Source organism: Hemiscyllium ocellatum, chromosome 15 (assembly GCF_020745735.1).
Source record: "Hemiscyllium ocellatum isolate sHemOce1 chromosome 15, sHemOce1.pat.X.cur, whole genome shotgun sequence".
Lineage (NCBI taxonomy): Eukaryota > Metazoa > Chordata > Chondrichthyes > Orectolobiformes > Hemiscylliidae > Hemiscyllium > Hemiscyllium ocellatum.
In genome coordinates this window covers 54,606,553-54,628,205 of record NC_083415.1, presented here as the reverse complement: position 1 = coordinate 54,628,205, position 21,653 = coordinate 54,606,553, and the positions used below count along the sequence as shown (strand labels likewise).

Genomic DNA, 21,653 nt, shown 5'->3' with positions numbered 1-21,653 from the left:
ACATTGATTTTCCTGCTCCTCGGATGCTGCCTGACCTGCTGTGCTTTTCCAGTGCCACACTTCTGTTTCCACAATGCCTGTCCTCCATCTACAAGGCACAAATCAGGAGGGAGGTGCTTTACCCTCCATTTGCCTAGATAAGGGTAGCTCCAAAACACGTAAAAAGCTCTACACCATTCAGGACAAAGCACCCCATTCGATTGGCACTGCATCCAATGCTTCAACATTCATTCCCATCACCATGGACACAGTGTTAGCAGCTTATACCACTTACAAGGTGCAGTGCAGTAACTCAGTCAGGCTCCTTCAACAGCACCTTTCAGGTGCACAACCTCTACCATCTAGAAGGGCAAGGGCACCAGGTGCAATGGAACAGGGCCATCTGAAAGCTTCCTTCCAAGTCATACACCATCCAGACTTGGAACTGTATCGCAGTTCTTTCAGTGTCACCGGATCAACATCCTTAAACTCCCTCCCTAACAGCATTGTGACTGTCCCTACGCTTGAAAGACTCTAGTGATTCAAGAAGGTAGCTCACCATCACTTTCTCTGGGACAATTAGGCATCTGCAATAAATGCCAGCCTAGCCAGCACCTTGAACAATGACAAACTGCAAAACAGCCTGGCAGATCATGAACCACATATATAGCAACCTAATTGGTGCAGTGCTAGCCACTTGCTTTCAGTATGCATCTTCTTCCAGGAGTTTTGTGTATAGAACCCTTTAGCAAAAACTATTATTGATATTGGCAATGGGATCCATATTTTATGTGGAGTTAGCTGCTCTCAACTGGTTAGGTAGTTAGTTGTCCTCTGGCCTAGGGAGAAAATAAAAATTGTCTTGGAATTCCTCATTCTTAATCACTAACCAGCTGCTTATGTTTTTAATAGGGAAGCAATGGTATTATTGCTGGAGAGCCGGGCAATGTTCTGGAGACCCAGGTTTGAGACTTTACAAAGCTCTAGTTAGGCCCCATTTAGAATATTGCATCCAATTTTGGGCCCCACACCTCAGGAAGGACATACTGGCACTGACACGTGTCCAAAGGAGACTCACACGGATGATCCCTGGAATGTTAGGCCTAATATATGATGATAGGCTGAGGATCCTGGGATTGTATTCATTAGAGTTTAGAAGGTTGAGGGGAGATCTAATAGAAACTTACAAGATAATGCACGACTTAGAAAGGGTGGACGCTGGGAAGTTGTTTCCATTAGGCGGGGAGACTAGGACCCGTGGGCACAGCCTTAGAATTAGAGGGGGTCAATTTAGAATGGAAATGCGGAGACATTTCTTTAGCCAGAGAGTGGTGGGCCTTTGGAATTCATTGCCACAGAGCGCAGTGGAGGCCAGGACATTCAGTGTCTTCAAGGCAGAGATTGATAAGTTCTTGATCTCGCAAGTAATTAAGGGCTACGGGGAGAGTGCGGGTAAGTGGAGTTGAAACACCCATCAGCCATGATTAAATGGCTGAGTGGATTCAATGGGCCGAATGGCCTTGCTTCCACTCCCACGTCTTATGGTCTTAAATCCCACCATTGGCAGATGATGGAATTTGAATTCAATAAAAATCTAGAATTAAGAGTCTCATGATGAAACTATTGCCAATTATTGGAAAAACCCATCTGGTTCACTAATGTCCTTTAGGGAACAAAAGTGCCATTCTTATAGCAAAATGGTTCACTTAACTGCCCTCTGGGATGGGCAATAATTGCTGGCTTACCTAGCAACACTCTCATCCCATAAAAAAATTGTGCTTGCAAAGAGATATTGGATAAAAGGCGGATTGGACTCTGCTATAGGAGGTCATGTAGGCCAGATACTGGTAAGTTTGTGCCTGTGGACTTGCACGTTCAGAATGGAGAGAAGGAAGAGGCTGACCTGGAACCCCTCCCCCATTACCATTCTTGATGGGGAAGGACACAGTCAAGTTAGAATCTCTGGTGACAAGCTGTCACTAGTTCCAGGAAAGGTCTAGCTGGGGTAATAACACTAACCATACACATTGTCTACCCCCTCAGTCTACATTTTTTTCTAATCGCCTCACTTACCACATGCCATATGCAAATTGGAAGGATTTACAGGTCAATAATCTAGTTACCTGGTTATGAACACTCTCTTAAGGCTTAACTCCTGGAATAAGGGTTGAAACCAGAGCTTCTGGCTCAGGGACAGCGATGTTACTCGCTGGGTTATAAGACCTCCAGAACAAACTTCAGCACTCAGAAAATCTATTCTAAATAGAGACATTGACGAAACTGCAGGCTCTGGGCAAGGTTCCTTAAACTTCCACTAGAAATCTAGTCATGTGCTTTAAAGAGATTTGATTCATAAGGAGTGGAGACTACACATGGCTGTCCATTCAGTGATGATTACTCACGTGTTATGCGACGATGAGATCCAGTAATGAGATAGTGGATTGCTCATCTCTTCCAGGAAAACTTGATCATACCTTGAATCCCAAATGGAGTTTTCTTTGGAAAACAGGAAAGTCAGGAACTGAAAGGATAAGGGAATAAAACAGTCAAAGGTTACAAGTAGCAACAACAAAAGCTCACCCAACCTCCATATCCCAAACTCACTTTAATACCCCAACGAGGTTACAATTGGACTTAGTAAGAGACCCAAGCACCATTCTGACAACTTTACTGACTCCCCATCCAGTAAAATGGAAGTATTGGTGTCTACACTACAATACTTGAGCTGCGGTTATATAATCACGTGCACTGCTTCCCCTAGCATTGGCCCATACCCACTTCTTAGTGCCTTAAGCATCCCTTCCCATTTCAAAACCTGCCTAGACCATGTTTTCTGTTAACCATAGCCCCCTCTCTCCATTTAGTTATGAATGCCCCCTTTGTTCCATGCCTGAAAACATGCCGAAATATTTACCTACAGTTATAGAGTCATAGAGATGTGCAGTATGGAAGCAGATTCTACGGTCCAACTCATCCATGCCAAGCAGATATCCTAATCTAATCTTGTCGCATTTGCCAGCACTTGGCCTATATCTCTCTAAACCCTTCCTATTCATGTACCCATCCAGATGCCTTTTAAATGCTATAATTGTACCAGCCTCCTCCACTTCCTCTGGTAGCTCATTTCATAATCGCACCACCATCTCTGTGGTAACATGGCCCCTTAGGTCCCTTCCATATCATTCCCTTCTTACCCTAAACCTATGCCCTCTAGTTCTGGACTCCCCACCTCGGGGAAAAGGCCTTGTCTATTTACCCTCATGATTTTATTAACCTCTATAAGGCCACCCCTCAGCCTCCAACGCTCCAGGGAAAACAACCTCAGCCTATTCAGGTCTCTCCCTACAACTCAGATGAGGAGTTGTTACAAAGCAGTTTCCTGTAGATGACCTGATTTCCACACAGAGCAAAGCAAGAGTTGTGAAATCACTCTTGTAGGCTGTATCACGTTTTTTTGTTCCTTCACAGGATGTGGCTATCATTGACAAGGTTGGCATTTATTACCTAAGATTTGATTACCCTCGAGATAATGGTGGTGAGCTGCTTTCTTGAATATCTTGAGTGATCAATGGAGAGAAAAGCAGCTAAGCTTTAAGGTTGATGATCTTTCATCAGATCAGTTCTGATCAACCTGTGGACATTAACTGTTTCTCTCTGTAAAAATGCTGCCTGACCTGTTAGCTTTTCCAGCACCTTTTGCTATTATTTCCAGATTTTCAAAATCCATAGTATTTTGCTTTCGATTTGGCTATTTCAGAGAGGGAGAGTCAGCAGCATCACAATGGGTCTCGAGTCATATGCAAGTTATAGCAGTTAAGCAAGGTAAATGTGTTTCTCTCAGGAATTTTACTGAACCAGATAGGTTCTTATATCAACCAGATTACAGAGACTAGTTGTTCATTCCATATCTATCTATTTGAATTTAAGTTCCTCGGCTGCTGTTGTGGGATTTGAACAATTGTCTCCAGTGCATTAGTCTAGACCTTAGGATCAATAGGGCAGTAACATAACCACAATGTTATCGTACATCAACTGAGCCTTGCGCTTTGTGGAATACTATTCCAATCCATAGCAAAAAATGGGTACTTCCGGAATTCTCTCACCGATAGGCTATGGATGCTGAATCAATTGCAATTTACCAAAGGCGGAGATCAATAAAGTTTTGTTGGGTAAATATATCATTGTTATGGAATGAATAAGAAATCAAAGTTATGGTGTGAAAAAGCAAATAAGGAAAGTAAACAGGGAGTATGAAAAGATAATGGCAGCTAACATAAAAGGGAGCCCCAAAATCATCTATCGGCCTATAAATAGCAAAATAGTGGTAATAGAAAACATAGGGCCAAAAAAAGGGATTTACACCTATAATCAGAGGCATAGCCAGTATTAAATGAATCCTTTGCATCTTTCAATACTAAGGTGTTAGATGGTACCCAGGTCATGTGAAAGTGGAGGAAATTTAGTCGCTAAGAATGTTTGTAAATGAGAAGGTGGAGGAATTGGATAGGCTGTCTGTATTAAAGTTGTCTAGGCACTGGGAACAGATGAGATGCATCCGCAAATACTGAGGGAATTGAGAGTTGAAGGATTAAGAGTGGAGGCACTGCCTATAATGTTTCAGTCTTTTTTACAGTCAGGGCAGTGCCAAGAGACTGGAGAATCGCAGACATTATGTTCTGGTTCAAAAGAAATATAAGGATATGCCAAGAAACTACAGATTTGTCAGTTTCACTATTGTGGTAAAATTTTCTGGAAACAATAATTTCAGTATATAATTAGTCTTCAGTGGGATGAACATGGACTAGTTAAGGACAGCCATTCTGGATTTTCTTAAGTGCCGATCACATTTAACTAAATTGCCAGTGCTTTTTTGAAGAGGCAACAAAGAGGGTTGATGCCAGCAATGCTGGTTATATGGTGTATATGTAACTTCTGGAAAGTACTGGATACACGGCTCCACAAAGAAACTTGTGAGAAAGTTAGAGATCAATTAAAGAGGCAGGAGCAACCTTGGCTGAGTGGCAGGAAACAGAGAGCACTGGTTAATGGATGATTTGGGGGGAACTAGAGCAGAAGGACCTTGTGTAATTCGTCAAAGATGGAAGGACAGGTTGTACACCATTTAAAAGGCAGAGATGGATATATCAGTAGGAAGAATTTAGAGGGACATGGGTCAAAAGCTGGCAAATGGGACTAGATTATTTTAGGATACCTGGTTGGTATGGACCAGTTCGACTGAAGGGTCTGTTCCATGCTGTACAGCTCTATGACCGTGTGAGATAGCAGTTAATAAAGCATACAGTATCCAGGAGTGAGTCATACACTTGCTCTTCTTCATGAAAAGATTCCCATTTTTATAACTGAAGCTTCTCAGCACTGGAACCTTTCTTGTAAATCTCTTCTGCACTCTCTCTCGTGCTTCCACACTGTCAAGGATTCTGTGGTTCTATGATTGGGAAGCAAATTGATGGCACTTGTCTGGGAGGGATGCTATTCTGAGGGGTCACTGTAGACTCAATGGTCTGAATGGCCTGCTTCCACACTGTAGGGATTCTATGACTGGGAAGCAAATTAATGGCACATGTGGTCTGTGCGGCTCAGTAACTGGGCATATTTTCTGTTGGGAGGGCATATTATTGGGCTTTGTTTGTTTTTAGTAGGTCCTGCATTGATGACACAATTTGTTTAGATTTCCTTTCAAAGCTCCCAACCATGAAACCTCCATTTCCTTGTCTTGACTTTAGTGTGGGGGTTCATTTGGTAGCACTTCTGCTTTTAGTGCCTGAAGGCTGTAGATTCAAGAAGCACTCTAGGACTTGGGCACAGAACTCAAAAAGGTGATACACGAGTGCATTACTGAGGGAGTGCTGTACGATCAAAGGTGCTATCTTTTGGCTGGGACATTAAACGGCGGCACCAATTGCTTCATGTATGTAAATGATCCCACAGCACTCTTAAAAGATAGCAGATACATTATCGCCAATGTTCTGACTAATATTTATCCCTCAATGAATAACATAAAAACAGATTATCTATTATTTGTCACATTGTGGTTTATGTTTATTGCTGTGTGCTAAGTGCTCTATTTCCTATATTTTCAATTGTAACATTTTTAATTTATTGTTCTCAGAATAAGGGTATCACTGACGAGATCAGTGTTTATTGTCTAGTCCTACTTTTTTTTTAAACTTGCGAGACATTAGCGTCGCTGGCTGGGCCAGCATTTATTGCCCATCCGTAGTTGCCCTTGAGAAGGTGATGGTGAGCTGCCTTCATGAACCGCTGTAGTCCTCTTGCTGTGAGTTGACCGTCAAAGCTTTTTTAGATTAGACTTAGATTAGACTTACAGTGTGGAAACAGGCCCTTCGGCCCAACAAGTCCACACCGACCCGCCGAAGCGAAACCCACCCATACCCCTACATTACCCCTTACCTAACACTATGGGCAATTCAGCATGGCCAATTCACCTGACCCGCACATCTTTGGACTGTGGGAGGAAACCGGAGCACCCGGAGGAAACCCACGCAGACACGGGGAGAACGTGCAAACTCCACACAGTCAGTCGCCTGAGTCGGGAATTGAACCCGGGTCTTCAGGCGCTGTGAGGCAGCAGTGCTAACCACTGTGCCACCGTGCCGCCCCCTTCCCTTTAGGAAGGGAATTTTAGGATCTTAACCCAGCGACAGAGAAGAAACAGCAATATATTTCCAAGTCTGAGTGGCTTGCAGGTGGTCGTGGTGTTTCCATGATTCTGCCACCCTAGACCGCCTAGATGGAAATGGGTTGTAGGTGTGTGTGGTGCTAAGGATCTTGGTTAATTTTGCAGTCCATCTTGTAAATAGTACATACTGCTGCTGCTGAGCGTTAGTGGTAGGGGGAGTGGATACCTGTGGATGTGGTGCCAATCAAGTGGGCTGCTTTGTCTTGAACGCTGTCAAGCTTCTTGAGTGTTATTGTCCATTGGGACAAGTAGGGAACATTGCATCACACTCCAGGCTTGTGCCTTGTAGACGCTTTGGGGAGTCAGGAGGGGAGTTACTTGCTGCAGTATTCCTATCCTCTGACCTGCTCTTGTAGTCAGTCTATTTATGTGAGAAGTTCAACTGAGTTTCTGGTCAATGGTAACCCCAAGGATGCTGATAGCAGCAAATTCAGTGATGGCAACACCACTGAATGTCAAGGAGCAATGTTTAGGTTATCTCTCATTGAAGATGGTCATAGACTAACATTTGTGTGGCATCAGTCTTACTTCCCTCTTGTCAGCCCAAGGCCAGATCTTGTTGTCTTTGAACATGGACTACATCAGTATCTGAGGAGTCACAAATGGTGCTGAACATTGTGCAATCATCAGTGAACATCCCCACTTCCGACCTGACAATTGAGGGAAGACCATAGATAAAGCAGCAGAAGAGGGTTAAGGCCTAGGACACTACTCTGGGGAACTCCTGCAGAGATGTCCTGGAGCTGAGATGACTGACTTCCAACAACCACAACCATCTTCTAACGTGCCGGGTATGACCCGAACTTGCCCCCTGATTACCATGGATTCTAGTTTTGGTAGGGCCCATTTTCATACCCGGTTGAAAGTGGCCTTGACGTTGTTACTCTCACCTTGCCTCTGAAATTCCATTTACAAATTTGCTGACGACACCACTGCAGTGGTGTGGATCTTAAACAACAACGAGACAGAGTACTGGAAAGAAATAGACAACTTAGTGACATGGGTGTAAATATGAAAATCTTGCCCTCAATGTCAGCAAAATGAAGGAGCTGATCATCAACTTCAGAAAGCAGAGTGGAGGGCACGTCCATGTCTGTACCAAAGGTACTGAGGTGGAGATGGTTGAGAGCTTCAAGTTCCTCAGAGTAAATATCACCAACAATCTGTCCAGGTCCATCCACGATGATACCACAGTCCAGAAAGCACGCCAACATCTCCACTTCCTCAGAAAGCTGAGGAAATTCAGCATGTCCACAATGACCCTTACCAACATTTATAAATGTACCGTAGAAAACATCCTATCCAGCATCACAGCTTGGTCAAGCAACTGCTATGGCTAAGGCCACAAGAAGTAACAGAGAGTTGTGAATGCAACCCAGTTCATCACAAACACCAGCCTTCCATCCATTGACTCAGTTTACACTTCCTGCTGCCTTGGGGAAGCAATCAATATAATCAAAGACCACCCCCCCCTCCCCCCACCTTCCCCCCCCCACCCTACATATACTGTCTTCCACCCTCTTCCATCGGGCAAAAAGGTACCAAAGTTTGAAAACAAGATTTAAAACAGCTTCTTCCCCACTGTTATCAGACTTAAGAATGGACCTCTCATGTATTAGCATTGGTTTTGCTCTGCACCTAGCTGTAACACTATATTCTAACTTCTGTTCTATTAATTTGATGTACATATTCAAGGTATCATTTGTCTGGTTCGCATGCAAAACAAGACATTTCACTGTATCTCAGTTCATGTGACAATAATAAATCAAATTAAATCAAAATCAGCTCTTTTGTCCATGTTTGAACCAAGGCTGTAACGAGGTCAGGAGCAGAGTGGCCCTGGGTGTCACTGAGGTTATTGTTGAGATGCTGCTTGATCGCACTGCTGATGACACCACCCTTCACTTTACTGATGATCGAGAGTGAACTGGTGAAGTGGTAATCAGCCGGGTTGGATTTGTCCTACTTTTTGTGTGCATGACATACCTGGGGCAATTTTCTGCATTGCTGGATAGATGCCAGTGTTGTAACTGTACTGGAACAGCTTGGTTAGGGGAGCAGCATGTGCTCGAGCACAGGTCTTCAGCATACTTGTTGGAATGCTGCCAGTGCCCATAGCCTTTGCAGTTTCCAGTGACTTCAATCGTTTCTTGACATCACATGCAGTGAATGGTCCCTGAGAGGATGGTGGTGAACCGCTTTCTTGAACTGCTATCCCCCTTTTGGTACAAGTACAAACTCTTAGGGAGGCTGTTCAGGATTGTGACCCAATGACACTGAAGTAATGGTAATACATTTCTAAGGCTGGATGGTAACTCGCTTGGTGAGGGGAGCTTGCAAACAATGAATCAGTTGCCTGCTGGATGGTAGAGGTCCATAGGTTTGGAAGGTGTTATATCAGGTGCTTTGTTGAGTTTCTGCAGTGCATCTTGTAGATGGTAAACACTACTGCTATTGTGCATTGGTGGTAGTGAGAGTGAAAGTTTAAGGCAGTAGATTAAGTGGGCTGCTCTGTTCTGGACGTTATTAAGCTTCTTGAATGTTCTTGGAGCTGCATGCACTCACGCAAGTGTGCAGTATTCCATCAGACTCCTGACATCAACTCTAGAGGTGGAGGACAAGCTCTGGAGAGTCAGCAAGTGAGTTATTGCCCATCTCAGAATTTCTAGCATCTGTTTTTATAATCACAGCATTTACATAGCTGGTTTGCATTTCAAAAGTACCCTCCAAAAAGTAATTTGGTGTCTGTAAAAAACACTTTGGGATTGTCTATGGTCATTGAAGTTGCTATATTAATGCAAGCTTTTCCTTCCTTCCTGCTGACAGCATGGTAAAGTTACTTCATGGTGAAGCTAAATGACTCAAGCACACAACCAATAGGATGTGCTTTACAGCTGGAGGCAATCTTACCTCATCGAGGCAGAAATATGGATCGTCAATCTCGCGGAGTGGATCGCGAAGGTAATTGAACATGAACTCTCGCACTTGGTGGATATCTGTCGCCCACAATTCCTAGACACCAAAAAACACAACATTAGCACTGCTCAGGAGCGATGTATCGTCCCAAAAATCCCACATTAAAGAACATTAAGTCAAGAAAACTGATAGTGATCATTAAGGCAGAATCAAAGGCTAGATAAATCATTTTGAAGTAGAACAATGAGTACAGAGTGCCATGTCTGAATTCTCCTCCAAATGTACAGTGGTCACCACTGTCACCTGGTCATCCATTGGCACTGAATATTTTCACTCAGCACAGAATCTGCAAATAGCAGGAATGCTATTCCAATATGTTAATACCAAATACTTGCCAGCTGCCCACCCTCGGACAGTTTTTCATTTCTTGCATGAGTAGGTGGGGAGCAGAAGGATACAAATGCTTAGGAATTGACCGACAGGTTTAGACAGTACATTTGGATCAGCTCAGACTTGGACAGCCAAAGGGCCTGTTCCTGGGCTGTAAATTTTCTTTGTTGTTCTTTTAAAGTCTTTCATGGAATAGGAGTGTTGCTGATAAAGCCAGTTGTTGTCTGTCCCCACCTCCTGCTCCTGAGCAGTTAAGAGTCAACCACATTGCTGTGGGTCCCGAGCAGGTAGATTTCCTTCCCTCAAAGTCATCAGTGAACCAAGTGGGTTTTTTATATGGCAATCAATGTCAATTTCATGGTCAGTGGAACTAGATTTCAATTTCAGATTTTTTTTTAAACCAGAATTTAATTTAAGTTGCACCAATGTGTTGAGTTTAGAAGGCTGAGAGGGGATCTGATTGAGACAGTGTAAGATTATTAAAGGATTGGACACTCTGGAGGTAGCTTTCCGCTGATGGGTGAGTCCCGAACCAGAGGACACAGTTTAAAAATAAGGGGTAGGCCACTTAGAACAGAGTTGAGGAGAAACTTCTTCATCCAGAGAGTGGTGGGTGTGTGAGCTGTGGAGGCCAAGTCTCTGGATACTTTCAAGAAAGAGTTGGATAGAGCTCTTAAGGATAGTGGAATCAAGGGTTATGGGGATAAGGCAGGAACAGGATACTGATTGAGGATGATCAGCCATGATCATAATGAATGGTGGTGCTGGCTCGATGGGCAGAATAGCCTACTCCTGCACCTATTGTCTACTGATACTTGAATCCCCTAAAAAAAATGAGCCTGAAGGTTACATAAGGACAGTATTAACCTTTGGATAACCAGCTCAGTGACATTACCACCATCTTCCCCATTTTATCACTTTAAGAAATACGTTGCCAGCCTTCCCTCCTTCTTGGGAGATTAACTTGATGGAAGGAGAAAGAAAATAGTTCAGTGCTAACTGAAAAACCCCTCAGGGAGAAGCTTTGCTCTATTAAATCTGGAAAGTATGTAGTGATGACAGGCACTAACTGGCTAGTGCACGGCTGTTCTTAACTCTGTGAGAGGCCTGATCTCACTCACCTTCTGATATTCCAGCAGGAATTGCTGAAAATCCTGCAGCGAGACTTGGCTGAGTTCAGGCCTGTCACAGCTTCTGTGGATCAAAAAGATCACATGTTATTTGGGAATAGCCAAAAGTAGCTGACAAATCAGTTCAATCACAGCAAAATACAACAGAGGCTGAAAATCTGAGAAATAGGTGTAGAAAACGCTGGAGAAACTCAGCAGGTCTGGCAGCATCTGCAGAGAGAAAACAGCGTGAATGTTTTCAAGTCCGGTATGATTCGGAAGTGATCAATCACATCGACCATTGTCTTTGAGAGAGTGATTACTAGATCATTTTTGTTTGCCTGACTTAACTAAAAACGATCACAAATCTAAAGAGTAGTTTAGTGCAGAGCCTGGGATAGAGGGCGAGGATTTAGGAGTACAGGAGGACACAAAATAGAGGCCTTACCTGGTGGGGGGCCCCAGGCCCGAAGCAGCACTGGAACCTGTCATTTCTATTTTAGTTAAAAATCACACCACACCAGGTTATAGTCCAACAGGTTTAATTGGAAGCACACTAGCTTTCGGAGCGACGCTCCTTCATCAGGTGATTGTGGAGGACACAATTATAAGACACAGAATTTATAGCAAAAGTTTACAATGTGATGTAACTGAAATTATACATTGAAAAATAACTTGATTGTTTGTTGAGTCTATACATTGAAAAATACTCAACAAACAGTCAAGGTATTTTTCAATGTATAATTTCAGTTACATCTCACTGTAAACTTTTGCTATAAATTCTATGCCTTACAATTGTGTCCTCCACAACCACCTGATGAAGGAGCGTCGCTCCGAAAGCTAGTGTGCTTCCAATTAAACCTGTTCGACTATAACCTGGTGTTGTGTGATTTTTAACTTTGTACACCCCAGTCCAACAGTGGCATCTCCAAATCATGATGTCATTTCTATTGTTTGTAAACCCTCCAGCAGAACAACATGGTGCTTCAGTGAGTGGTCTGGCCTTGAGGCAAGCTGCTCAAACCAATGAGTGAGGTGATGCAACTTGGCATTAGCTCCTTTGTTATCTCTCGACTTGGCTATTCCACTAGACTTCCATCCCATCTCCCACATTCTACCTTCTTTGAATCTGAAGTCATCTGCCCATTTCTTAACTTGTGCCAAGTCCCATTCCTCCCCTGTGCTCACTGACCTACATCGGCAATGTTTTAATTTTAAAATTCTCATCATTGTTCTTAAATCCTATTATTGTCTCAGCCCTCTCTACGCCTGTTACCTTTACAACTCTCTGAGATAACCGCACTCCTCTAATTCTGGAAGGTCGGATATTCCAGATTATAATTGCCTTCAGTTGCTTCAGTCCTGGGCTCTGGAATACTTTCCCTACATCTCTCTGCTTCTCTATTTTGCTTTCTTCACCTTAAAACCTACTTCTCTGACCAAGCTTTTGGTAATTTTATCTAATATACCCACAAGTAAAACAAAGAACTGTAGATGCTGCAGATCTGAAACAAAACCAGAAATTGCTGGAGAAGTTCAGCAGGTCTGGCAGCATCTGTGGAGAGAAAGCAGAGTTAATATTTCGGGTCATTTTGAACTCTTGATCTGAAGCTTTTGGTGACTGCACAGTCATCATTGGCCTTCCTGCATCTCATCAAGGGCTGATTAAATTAGCAATTAACGATTGGTGCATGGAGCTGAGTAGTTTTGCTCTATGTACCATTTTTATTTGCCATTTTGTCAAGGGTGAGGGTGACAATTACCAGCGGTGGGTGTCTCGAGCAATGAAGTACAGTCTCCAATAGGAACACCACAGGGTAGACAATGTTCTCTGATTAGCCTATCTCAGTCTAACATTTAACAGCTCGAGAGTTGTGCTCTTTAACCTCCAGGTCACCAAAGCAAGCCACCCAGATCAGAATTAGGTACAGTAAGGGAATACTTCTTCATGTTTTGGACAAACGAACAATTTTTATTTCACTGCCAATCCTGAGCAAACCATATTGAGATTAGTGAACTGATTCTGAGTGGTGGTAATTACAACATAAAACATCAAAATGCTTTTGTTTTTTTTAAATTCATTCACGGGATGTGGGCATCTTTGGCTAGACCAGCATTTATTGCCTAATTGCCCAGAAGGCAGTTAAGAATCAAACACATTGCTGTGGGTCTGGAGTTACACATAGACCACAACAGCTAAGGATGGCAGTTTCCTTCCCTCAAGGACATTAGCGAACCAGATGGGCTTTTCCAACACTTGACTTATGATCATCGTTAGACTCTTCTTTCCAGATTATTTTTTAATTGAATTCAAATTCCACCATCGCCATGGCGGGGATTCGAACCCGGGACTCCAGAACATTATCTGGGTCTCTGGATGAGCAGTCCAGCGATAATACCGCTAGATCATCGCCTCCCTAAGTAACTGGTGATCTAGAAGACCCTTTAAAGTGATACTTGGTCCCGAATGATTACAAGTGGTATTCTCCGCTTACCTTTGAAGAAAGCGAACTTCCATCTGAGGAAGGGAAGGAGAAATAAAATCAGAAACAAATGCTTTTTACATGGATGCACACAAAATCAAGCCTTCTTCATCTTAACACACTCTGGTTGCAACGTGCCAAAGTCCAGTCGGCATACTGCAGCGAGGACATTGATACAGATGACTTTCTAGTGAGGAATTCCTCTCCTCATCTTTCCTTGACCCATAAGGAAACCGTATGAGGGTCTCAATCCCCACACAGTCATATTACCAGTTTAGACAGTCGAGAGCAGGAGTTTCACTATGGTTTCTTTCCTTCTCTACCTGCCCTGGTTTTGCTTAAAAAAAGAATGAACTTGCATTTACCGAACCCCTTTCATAAATCTCAGGATGGATCTTCCACCAAACATGCGTCTCTGAAGTGCAGGTCCCAGTATGAAACAGGGAAACAATTTACACACACCAAGCTCCCATTTTAAGCAATAGGGTAAGTGACTGGATTAGCCACATTTGTGATAGCTGGAGAATGGAACCGAGGAGGGCGGAGCTGGGAATGCCTGGTGGTAGCCTATGTGCCAGTTTGCTGGCAGCTTTCTGCTTCTGGGCTATTTTTGAACAGGGAGGTCAGGCCAGGTGAAGGTTATGTGTTTGCAGGCAATGGCATAATTAAACTGCCAACTGTGGTCTCTGACAATCTGGAACGTGGCAAATGCCTGCAGGCTGGGGAAGGGGTGACCACTGGTCCAGAATCAGCTTGAAGCGTTCCCCTTGCTGCCACTACACCAGCAAGGCCACAGGCTGCACTGCAGAGATTCTCCTGCTTTCCAATGGTGGTCCTGCAGCTGTGGCCATTTGAAAACTGTGGAGGGGTGATGACCCCAACCTCCTGGTGTTCTGACTTCCCAAGCTCCCTTCCTCACTCCCCACCATGGTCTTTAATTGTGCGGCGAGAGCGCCTTCTGGCTATTCATCACAAAATCACGGCTTGTGCCCGACGCCGATGGAGCCAGGAGCCAGAAACGATCCCAAATTTGGAGTCATAGAGATGTACAGCATGGAAACAGACCCTTCAGTCCAACCCGACCAGATATTCCAACCCAATCTCGTCCCACTGCCAGCACCTGGCCCATATCCCTCCAAACTCTTCCTATTCATATACCCATCCAAATGCCTTTTAAATGTTGTAATTGTACCAGCCTCCACCACTTCCTCTGGCAGCTCATTCCATACACGTACCACCCTCTGTGTGAAACGTTGTCCCTTAGGTCCCTTTTATATCTTTCCCCTTTCATCCTAAACCTATGCCCTCTAGTTGTGGACTCCCCGACCCCAGGAAAAAGACTTTGTCTATTTATCCTATCCATGCCCCTCATAATATTGTAAACCTCTATATGGTCTCCCCTTAGCCTCCGACGCTCCAGGAAAAACAGCCCCAGCCTGTTCAGCCTCTCCCTATAGATCAGATCCTCCAACCCTGGCAACATCCTTGTAAATCTTCTCTGAACCCTTTCAAGTTTCACAACATCTTTCCAATAGGAAGGAGACCAGAATTGCACAGTGGCCTAAACAATGTCCTGTACAGCCGCAACATGACCTCCCAACTCCTGTACCCAATACTCTGACCAATAAAGGAAAGCAGACCAAACGCCTCCTTCACTACCCTATCGACCTGCGATTCCACTTCAAGGAGCTATGAACCTGCACTCCAAGGTCTCCTTGTTCAGCAACACTCCCTAGGACCTTACCGTTAAGTGTATAAATCCTGTTAAGATTTGCTTTCCCAAAATGCAGCACCTCGCATTTATCTGAATTAAACTCCATCTGCCACTTCTCAGCCCATTGGCCCATCTGGTCAAGATCCTGTTGTAGTCTGAGGTAACCTTCTTCACCGCCCACTGCACCTCCAATTTTGGTGTCATCTGCAAACTTACTAACTTTACCTCTTAGCTCGCATCCAAATCATTTATGTAAATGACAAAAAGTAGAGGACCCAGCATCGATACTTGTGGCAATCCACTGGTCACAGGCCTTCAGTCTGAAAAACAACCCTCCACCACCACCCTCTGTCTTCTACCTTTGAGCCAGTTCTATATCCAAATGGCTAGTTCTCCCTGTATTCTGTGAGATCTAACTTTGCTAACCAGTCTCACATGGTGAACCTTGTCAAACGCCTTACTGAAGTCCATATAGATCACATCTACTGCTCTGCCCTCATCAATCCTCTTTATTATTTCTTCAAAAAACTCAATCAAATTTGTGAGACATGATTTCCCACACAGAAAGCCATGTTGACTATCCCTAATCAGTCCTTGCCTTTCCAAATACATGTACATCCTGTCCCTCAGGATTACCTCCAACAACTTGCCCACCACCGAGGTCAGGCTCATTGGTCTATAGTTCCCTGGCTTGTCTTTATTGCCCGTCTTAAACAGTGGCACCACGTTTGCCAACCTCCAGTCTTCCGGCACCTCACTCGTGACTATCAATGATACAAATATCTCAGCAAGAGGCCCAGCAATCACTTCTCTAGCTTCCCACAGAGTTCTAGGGTACACCTGATCAGGTCCTGGGGGTTTATTCACCTTTATGTGTTTCAAGACATCCAGCACTTCCTCCTCTGTAATTCCCTACAGTCTTATTACTTCCATGTCCTTTTCCACAGTAAATACTAATGCAAAGTACTCATTTAGTATCTCCCCCATTTTTTGTGGCTCCACACAAAGGCTGACTTGCTGATCTTTGAGGGGCCCTATTCTCTCCCTAGTTACCCTTTTGTCCTTAATGTATTTGTAAAAACCCTTTGGATTCTTCTTAATTCTATTTGCCTAAGCTATCTCATGTCCCCTTTTCGCCCTCCTGATTTCCCCATTAAGTACACTCCTACTTCCTTTATACTCTTCTAAGGATTCACTCGATCTTTCCTGTCTACACCTGACACATGCTTCCTTCTTTTTCTTTACCAAACCCTCAATTTCTTTAGTCATCCAGCACTCCCTATACCTACCAGCCTTTCCTTTCACCAGTCCTGAGCCAAAGATGAAAATTCTGCCTGATAATCAATCTTCATAAGGTGGTTGAGAGTCATCTATGGTTCAGAGTTAACAGGGAGAAGTCCTTCTTTGGAATAGTGCTACACAACCTTTAATGCCCACTTAAAGGGAAATACCAGGCCCTAGTTTCATGTCATCTGAAAGGCTGCACCTCAGACAGTGCAGTACTTCCTCAGCTTACACCAAGCCCATCTTCTACTTGAATCAGTTCATTCGAGTCAGACTAATGGATCAATTTTGGGACTCTTTGGCTTACTGCTATTCCAGCTTATCCCTAAACAATGACATTAAAGCAAGAACATTATCCAAAACCATAGCTAAGAATCTTTCATTCCTTCAAGTACACAATGACATCCAGACATCCGTAAATAACGTGGCACTTAGCCCATTTCTTATTGGTACCAGGACAATCAGTGCTTTCAGCAACTTGATGTAGAAATACTGACTGTCCTTCAGAAGGACTTTGGGATGGACTTCAAACATGACAGTTCTTCATTTTAAAACCCATCCATCATGCTTGGCACTTACATGTTTCTGAGCATCGAACATCAGGCTCCGATAGAGCTGAGCAAACTGGCAGTAAGTGACATCCCCACTCCGTAACTCCATGTCCTAAGGGCATAAGAAATCATCAGGGAACTGAAGTTGTGTCACCTTATTCCCAATACAAAATACAATCTAATGTTACTGTTACATAGCACCATTCTGGAGAAAAGGAGCACAGGAAACTTCACTTCCTCCAGTTGAATTTGTAACTAAAGTTGACAAGCAGGAAGCTGGAAGCACACAGAAAGCCAGGCAGCATCAGGAGGTGGAGAAGTCAACATTTCAGGTGTAATCCTTCTTCAGTACTGGCGACAAAAACATCAACTTCTCCACCTCCTGATGCTGCCTGGCTTACTGTGCTCTTCCCACCCCCTGCCTGTCTACTTTGGATTCCAGCTTCTGCAGGTTTTTTTTGTCTCTTACTGCATTTGTATCTAAAGCAGACATTTCTGGAAATGAAAGGCCATAAATAATGCTGTCAGGAATAATACCTCACCTCATTATTGAGCAGCATGCAATCATGTAGTAATGACATCAGTTGCTGCAGCAACACATTGAAGTTAATGGTTGCAACAGGATCATAAAGCAAGCATTGGTCAATTCATGTTCTCTACAGCTGGTCTAGGATTCTCTCATGCACATTGGTTGTTATACACAGAGTTACCTAACACAGGCACATAACTGGAGCACCTTATATATAGCATCATATAAGAACAGTGAATGGTGCAGCATGATATAGAGACAGTGGATGGTACAGCATCATATAGGAACACTGAGTGATGCAGTATGGTACAGTGATAATGGGTAGTATGGCAACATAGAGAGACACTGAGTGGTGCAGCATGGTATGGAGATAATGATTGTACAGCATCATTTAGAGACACTGAATGGTGCTGTATAGTGTAGAGATAATGGCAGTACAATATCATATAGACACATGGTATAGAGACAGCGGGGGGTACTGTATGGAATGGAGACACTAGACAGTACAACAATGTCTGGAGATTCTGGATAGTGCATAAATTCTATCGTGACAGTGGATAGCCAAACAGTATATAAGGACACTTGATGACAAACAGTTTGACCGGTGACTATTGTATGTAATGTTCAAATGAAAAGCACTCAGGCATCGGCAACAGAGTCAGTCAAACCAAGGGTGAGCAGAGAACAGAGGTCAGGTTAGACTCGGAGACTGAGTGGAATCTGAGGGGAAAATGTAGAAGCTGAACAGGTGGAGGCTTAGCAGGACTGGGGAAAAAAAACAAGCAGGGGAAGAGAACGAAAATAAAAGCAAGATTTCTTTACCAAATCATCGTTTGTTTTCGTAGAACTAAATGATAAATATTTTAGATAGAATATATGAGGTCTGGTTGCTTCAGTGTTAGATAACACCAATTGGCAGCATTATGTTATAAGCAACAATTTAAAATAAGATAAACAGATTAAATAAAATTTCTATGAGAAATGAAGTAAGTTCAGAAAGAAGTAAATTACTGTAATCTTTTCCCGTAGAAATCTCATGTTGGGCACTCGATAGTTGACTTGAGCCAACATGTTCTTCAGATCCTTCACCGTGATCCTAAAAGGCAGGAAATATACTGTTATCCATGAGGAATTTTGGTTTGTAGCATGTAATGTGGTTGGTTACTGAGGAGTTACTACTTCTCCAGCCCCTGAAGCAACAACCCAAAGACAACAGCTGGCTAACAGAAGCATTCATGAGGGCACTGGACATTTTCTTTGGATATGAATAGTGTGCATGGAAAAGGCAAGAGATTGACATCAGATAATCCAGCCAGGCTGGATAATAGAGCCAGTACCGGCATGATGGGCCGAACAGACTCCTTTTGCATCATAAAAATCCTGTGATTCTGTGGTAACTTGCACTCTAAAGTTTGCACATCCTGACCCATCCAGAACTACATATCAATTGGGTTGTCTGGACAAATGAATCACTTCCCTGGACAGAAACAAAGAGAATAGGGAAAGCAACATTCACCCAGAGGCTGCTGTCAACCAGTAACACTGCCTGATGTTGTGTGAAATGGGAATTCTCTGGTCTCAGTTAGGGAACCAAACAGAGGAGTTAGAAGTATTTAATTTTATTTACAAATTTAGAATGTGGCCATCTTTTATTTTCTATGCCTGTTATTATACTTCTTGGTAACTTTTGAGCTGGGTCTTTATATTTTATAAGGACGGTTTGTGCTAAACAGTGATGTTCCAAGTCTGCTCAAATGTCTAACATTATGCAGTTCAGCATCCCGTTTTGTAGAGGAATTCCACATTACTCAGGGAAAACTTGACACCATTGTCTAGCATGGTCTACAGTGCAATACTTACAAACCTACACACAATAAAGATGCACTGACACACAGATAGCACTGACACACAAACAGTTAATACACACCACAGTGTTCATTGGCTGCGAGGTACTATGCAAGTATCTTCAGTTATCAAAGGGTTATTAAAGTTGGGCAAATACAGTTCACAGAATCTCTACTATGTGGAAGCAAGCCATTTGGCCCATCAAATCCACACCAACCCTCCGAAGAATACCCCACCCAAACCACACTCCTGCTATATACCTGTAATCCTATATTTACTGTGGCTAATCCACCCAACCTATGCATCCCTGAACACAATGGGCAATTTAACATGGCCAATCCTCCTAACTTACACTGGACTGGGGGAGGAACCAAAGCACCTGGAGGAAACCCATGTAGACGGGGGGAAGAATGTGCAAACTCCACACGGACAGTCGTCTGAGGCTGGAATCGAACTCGGGTCCCTGACGCTGTAAGACTGCAGTGCTAACCACTGAGCCACCATGCCATCTTGTTCGACACAACATTTTCCAATTTGTCGGCAATGAGGACCGATAGTCTGGATTATTCGATCTTCATTGTTAAATGTGTGATGTGGAAGCCTATTAGAGTCATAGAGATGTACAGCATAGAAACAGACCCTTCGGTCCAACGCCATCCATGCTGACCAGATTTTCCAACCCAATCTAGTCCCACCTGCCAGCACCCGACCCATATCCCTCCAAACCCTTCCTATTCATATACGCATCCAAATGCCTCTTAAATGTTCTAATTGTACCAACCTGCACCACTTCCTCTGGCAGCTCATTCCGTACCACCCTCTGTATGAAAAAGTTGACCCTTAGGTCTCTTTCATATTTTTCCCCTCTCACCCTAACCCTATGCCCTCTAGTTCTGGACTCCCCGACCCCAGGGAAAGGACTTTGCCTATTTACCCTATCCATAGAACATAGAAAATAGCACAGAACAGGCCCTTAGGCCCACGATGTTGTGCAGCGATTTAATCCTAATGTAAAATATAGTAACTTAACGCACCCCTCAACTCACTGCTATCCATGTGCATGTCCAGCAGTTGCTTAAATATCCCCAGTGACCCTGCTTCCACCATCACAGCTGGCAACGTATTCCATGCATTCACAACTCTCTGCGTAAAGAACCTACCTCTGATATCTCCTTTATACCTTCCTCCTAATATCTTCAAACTATGACTTCTCTTACCAGTCAATCCTGCCTTGGGGAAATGTCTCTGGCTATTGACTCTATCTATTCCTCTCATTATTTTGTACACCTCGATCAGGTCTCCTCTCTTCCTCCTTCTCTCCAGAGAGAAAGGTCTGAACTAATTCAACCTTTCCATGTCCCTCATAATTTTGTAAACCTCTATAAGGTCACCCCTCAGCTTCTGACGCTCCAGGGAAAACAGCCCCAGCCTGTTCAGCCTCTCCCTATAGCTCAAATCCTCCAACCCTGACAACATCCTTGTAAATCTTTTCTGAACCCTTTCAGGTTTCACAACATCTTTCCAATTGGAAGGAGACCAGAATTACATGCAATATTCCAACAGTGGCCTAACCAATGTCCTGTACTGCCGCAACATGACCTCCCAACTCCTGTACTCAATACTCTGACCAATAAAGGAAAGCATACCAAACACCTTCTTCACTACCCTTCCTACCTGCGACTCCACTTTCAAGGAGCTATGAACCTACACTCCAAGGTCTCTTTGTTCAGCAACACTCCTTAGGACCTTACCATTAAGTGTATAAGTCCTGCAAAGATTTGCTTTCCCAAAATGCAGCACCTTGCATATATCTGAATTCAACTCCATCTGCCATTTTATAATACCAATGCCACAGTAAAATGGAGGTTGTGGAACACAGTGGCTATTGCCCCTGCCTCTAAGCCAGAAGCACTAGGTTCAGATCCCATTCTCGGGTTTGATGGCTAAGGAAGCTGGCTGCAGCCAAGAATACCAGCCGGCAAATCCTTCCAACACACACAGATTGGGAGAGGTTCCTCAAAAGCTGTGTGAAGTAAAGAAATCTGGTGTTTCCACAGTCAGCTCCACAGCTCTATGTTAGAGTATACATGTAAAAGTCCATGCTACCATGGCAACTCAGACTTTCCTGAGTG

At 43.6% G+C, this 21,653-nt stretch overlaps 1 protein-coding gene across 1 annotated transcript in view; it reads right to left on the bottom strand.

Annotated features, from left to right (window-relative positions):
• plcg1 (phospholipase C, gamma 1) overlaps positions 1 to 21,653 on the bottom strand; it is a 178,018-nt gene that overhangs the window by 89,578 nt on the left and 66,787 nt on the right. Inside the window, exons 5-10 of the mRNA XM_060836480.1 lie at positions 18,688 to 18,772; positions 17,176 to 17,259; positions 13,611 to 13,633; positions 11,128 to 11,200; positions 9,611 to 9,712; positions 2,382 to 2,500 (exon numbers count right to left, since the gene is read on the bottom strand). Of these exons, the coding sequence (XP_060692463.1) occupies positions 2,382 to 2,500; positions 9,611 to 9,712; positions 11,128 to 11,200; positions 13,611 to 13,633; positions 17,176 to 17,259; positions 18,688 to 18,772 (486 nt within the window). The remainder of the gene's footprint in view (positions 1 to 2,381; positions 2,501 to 9,610; positions 9,713 to 11,127; positions 11,201 to 13,610; positions 13,634 to 17,175; positions 17,260 to 18,687; positions 18,773 to 21,653) is intronic.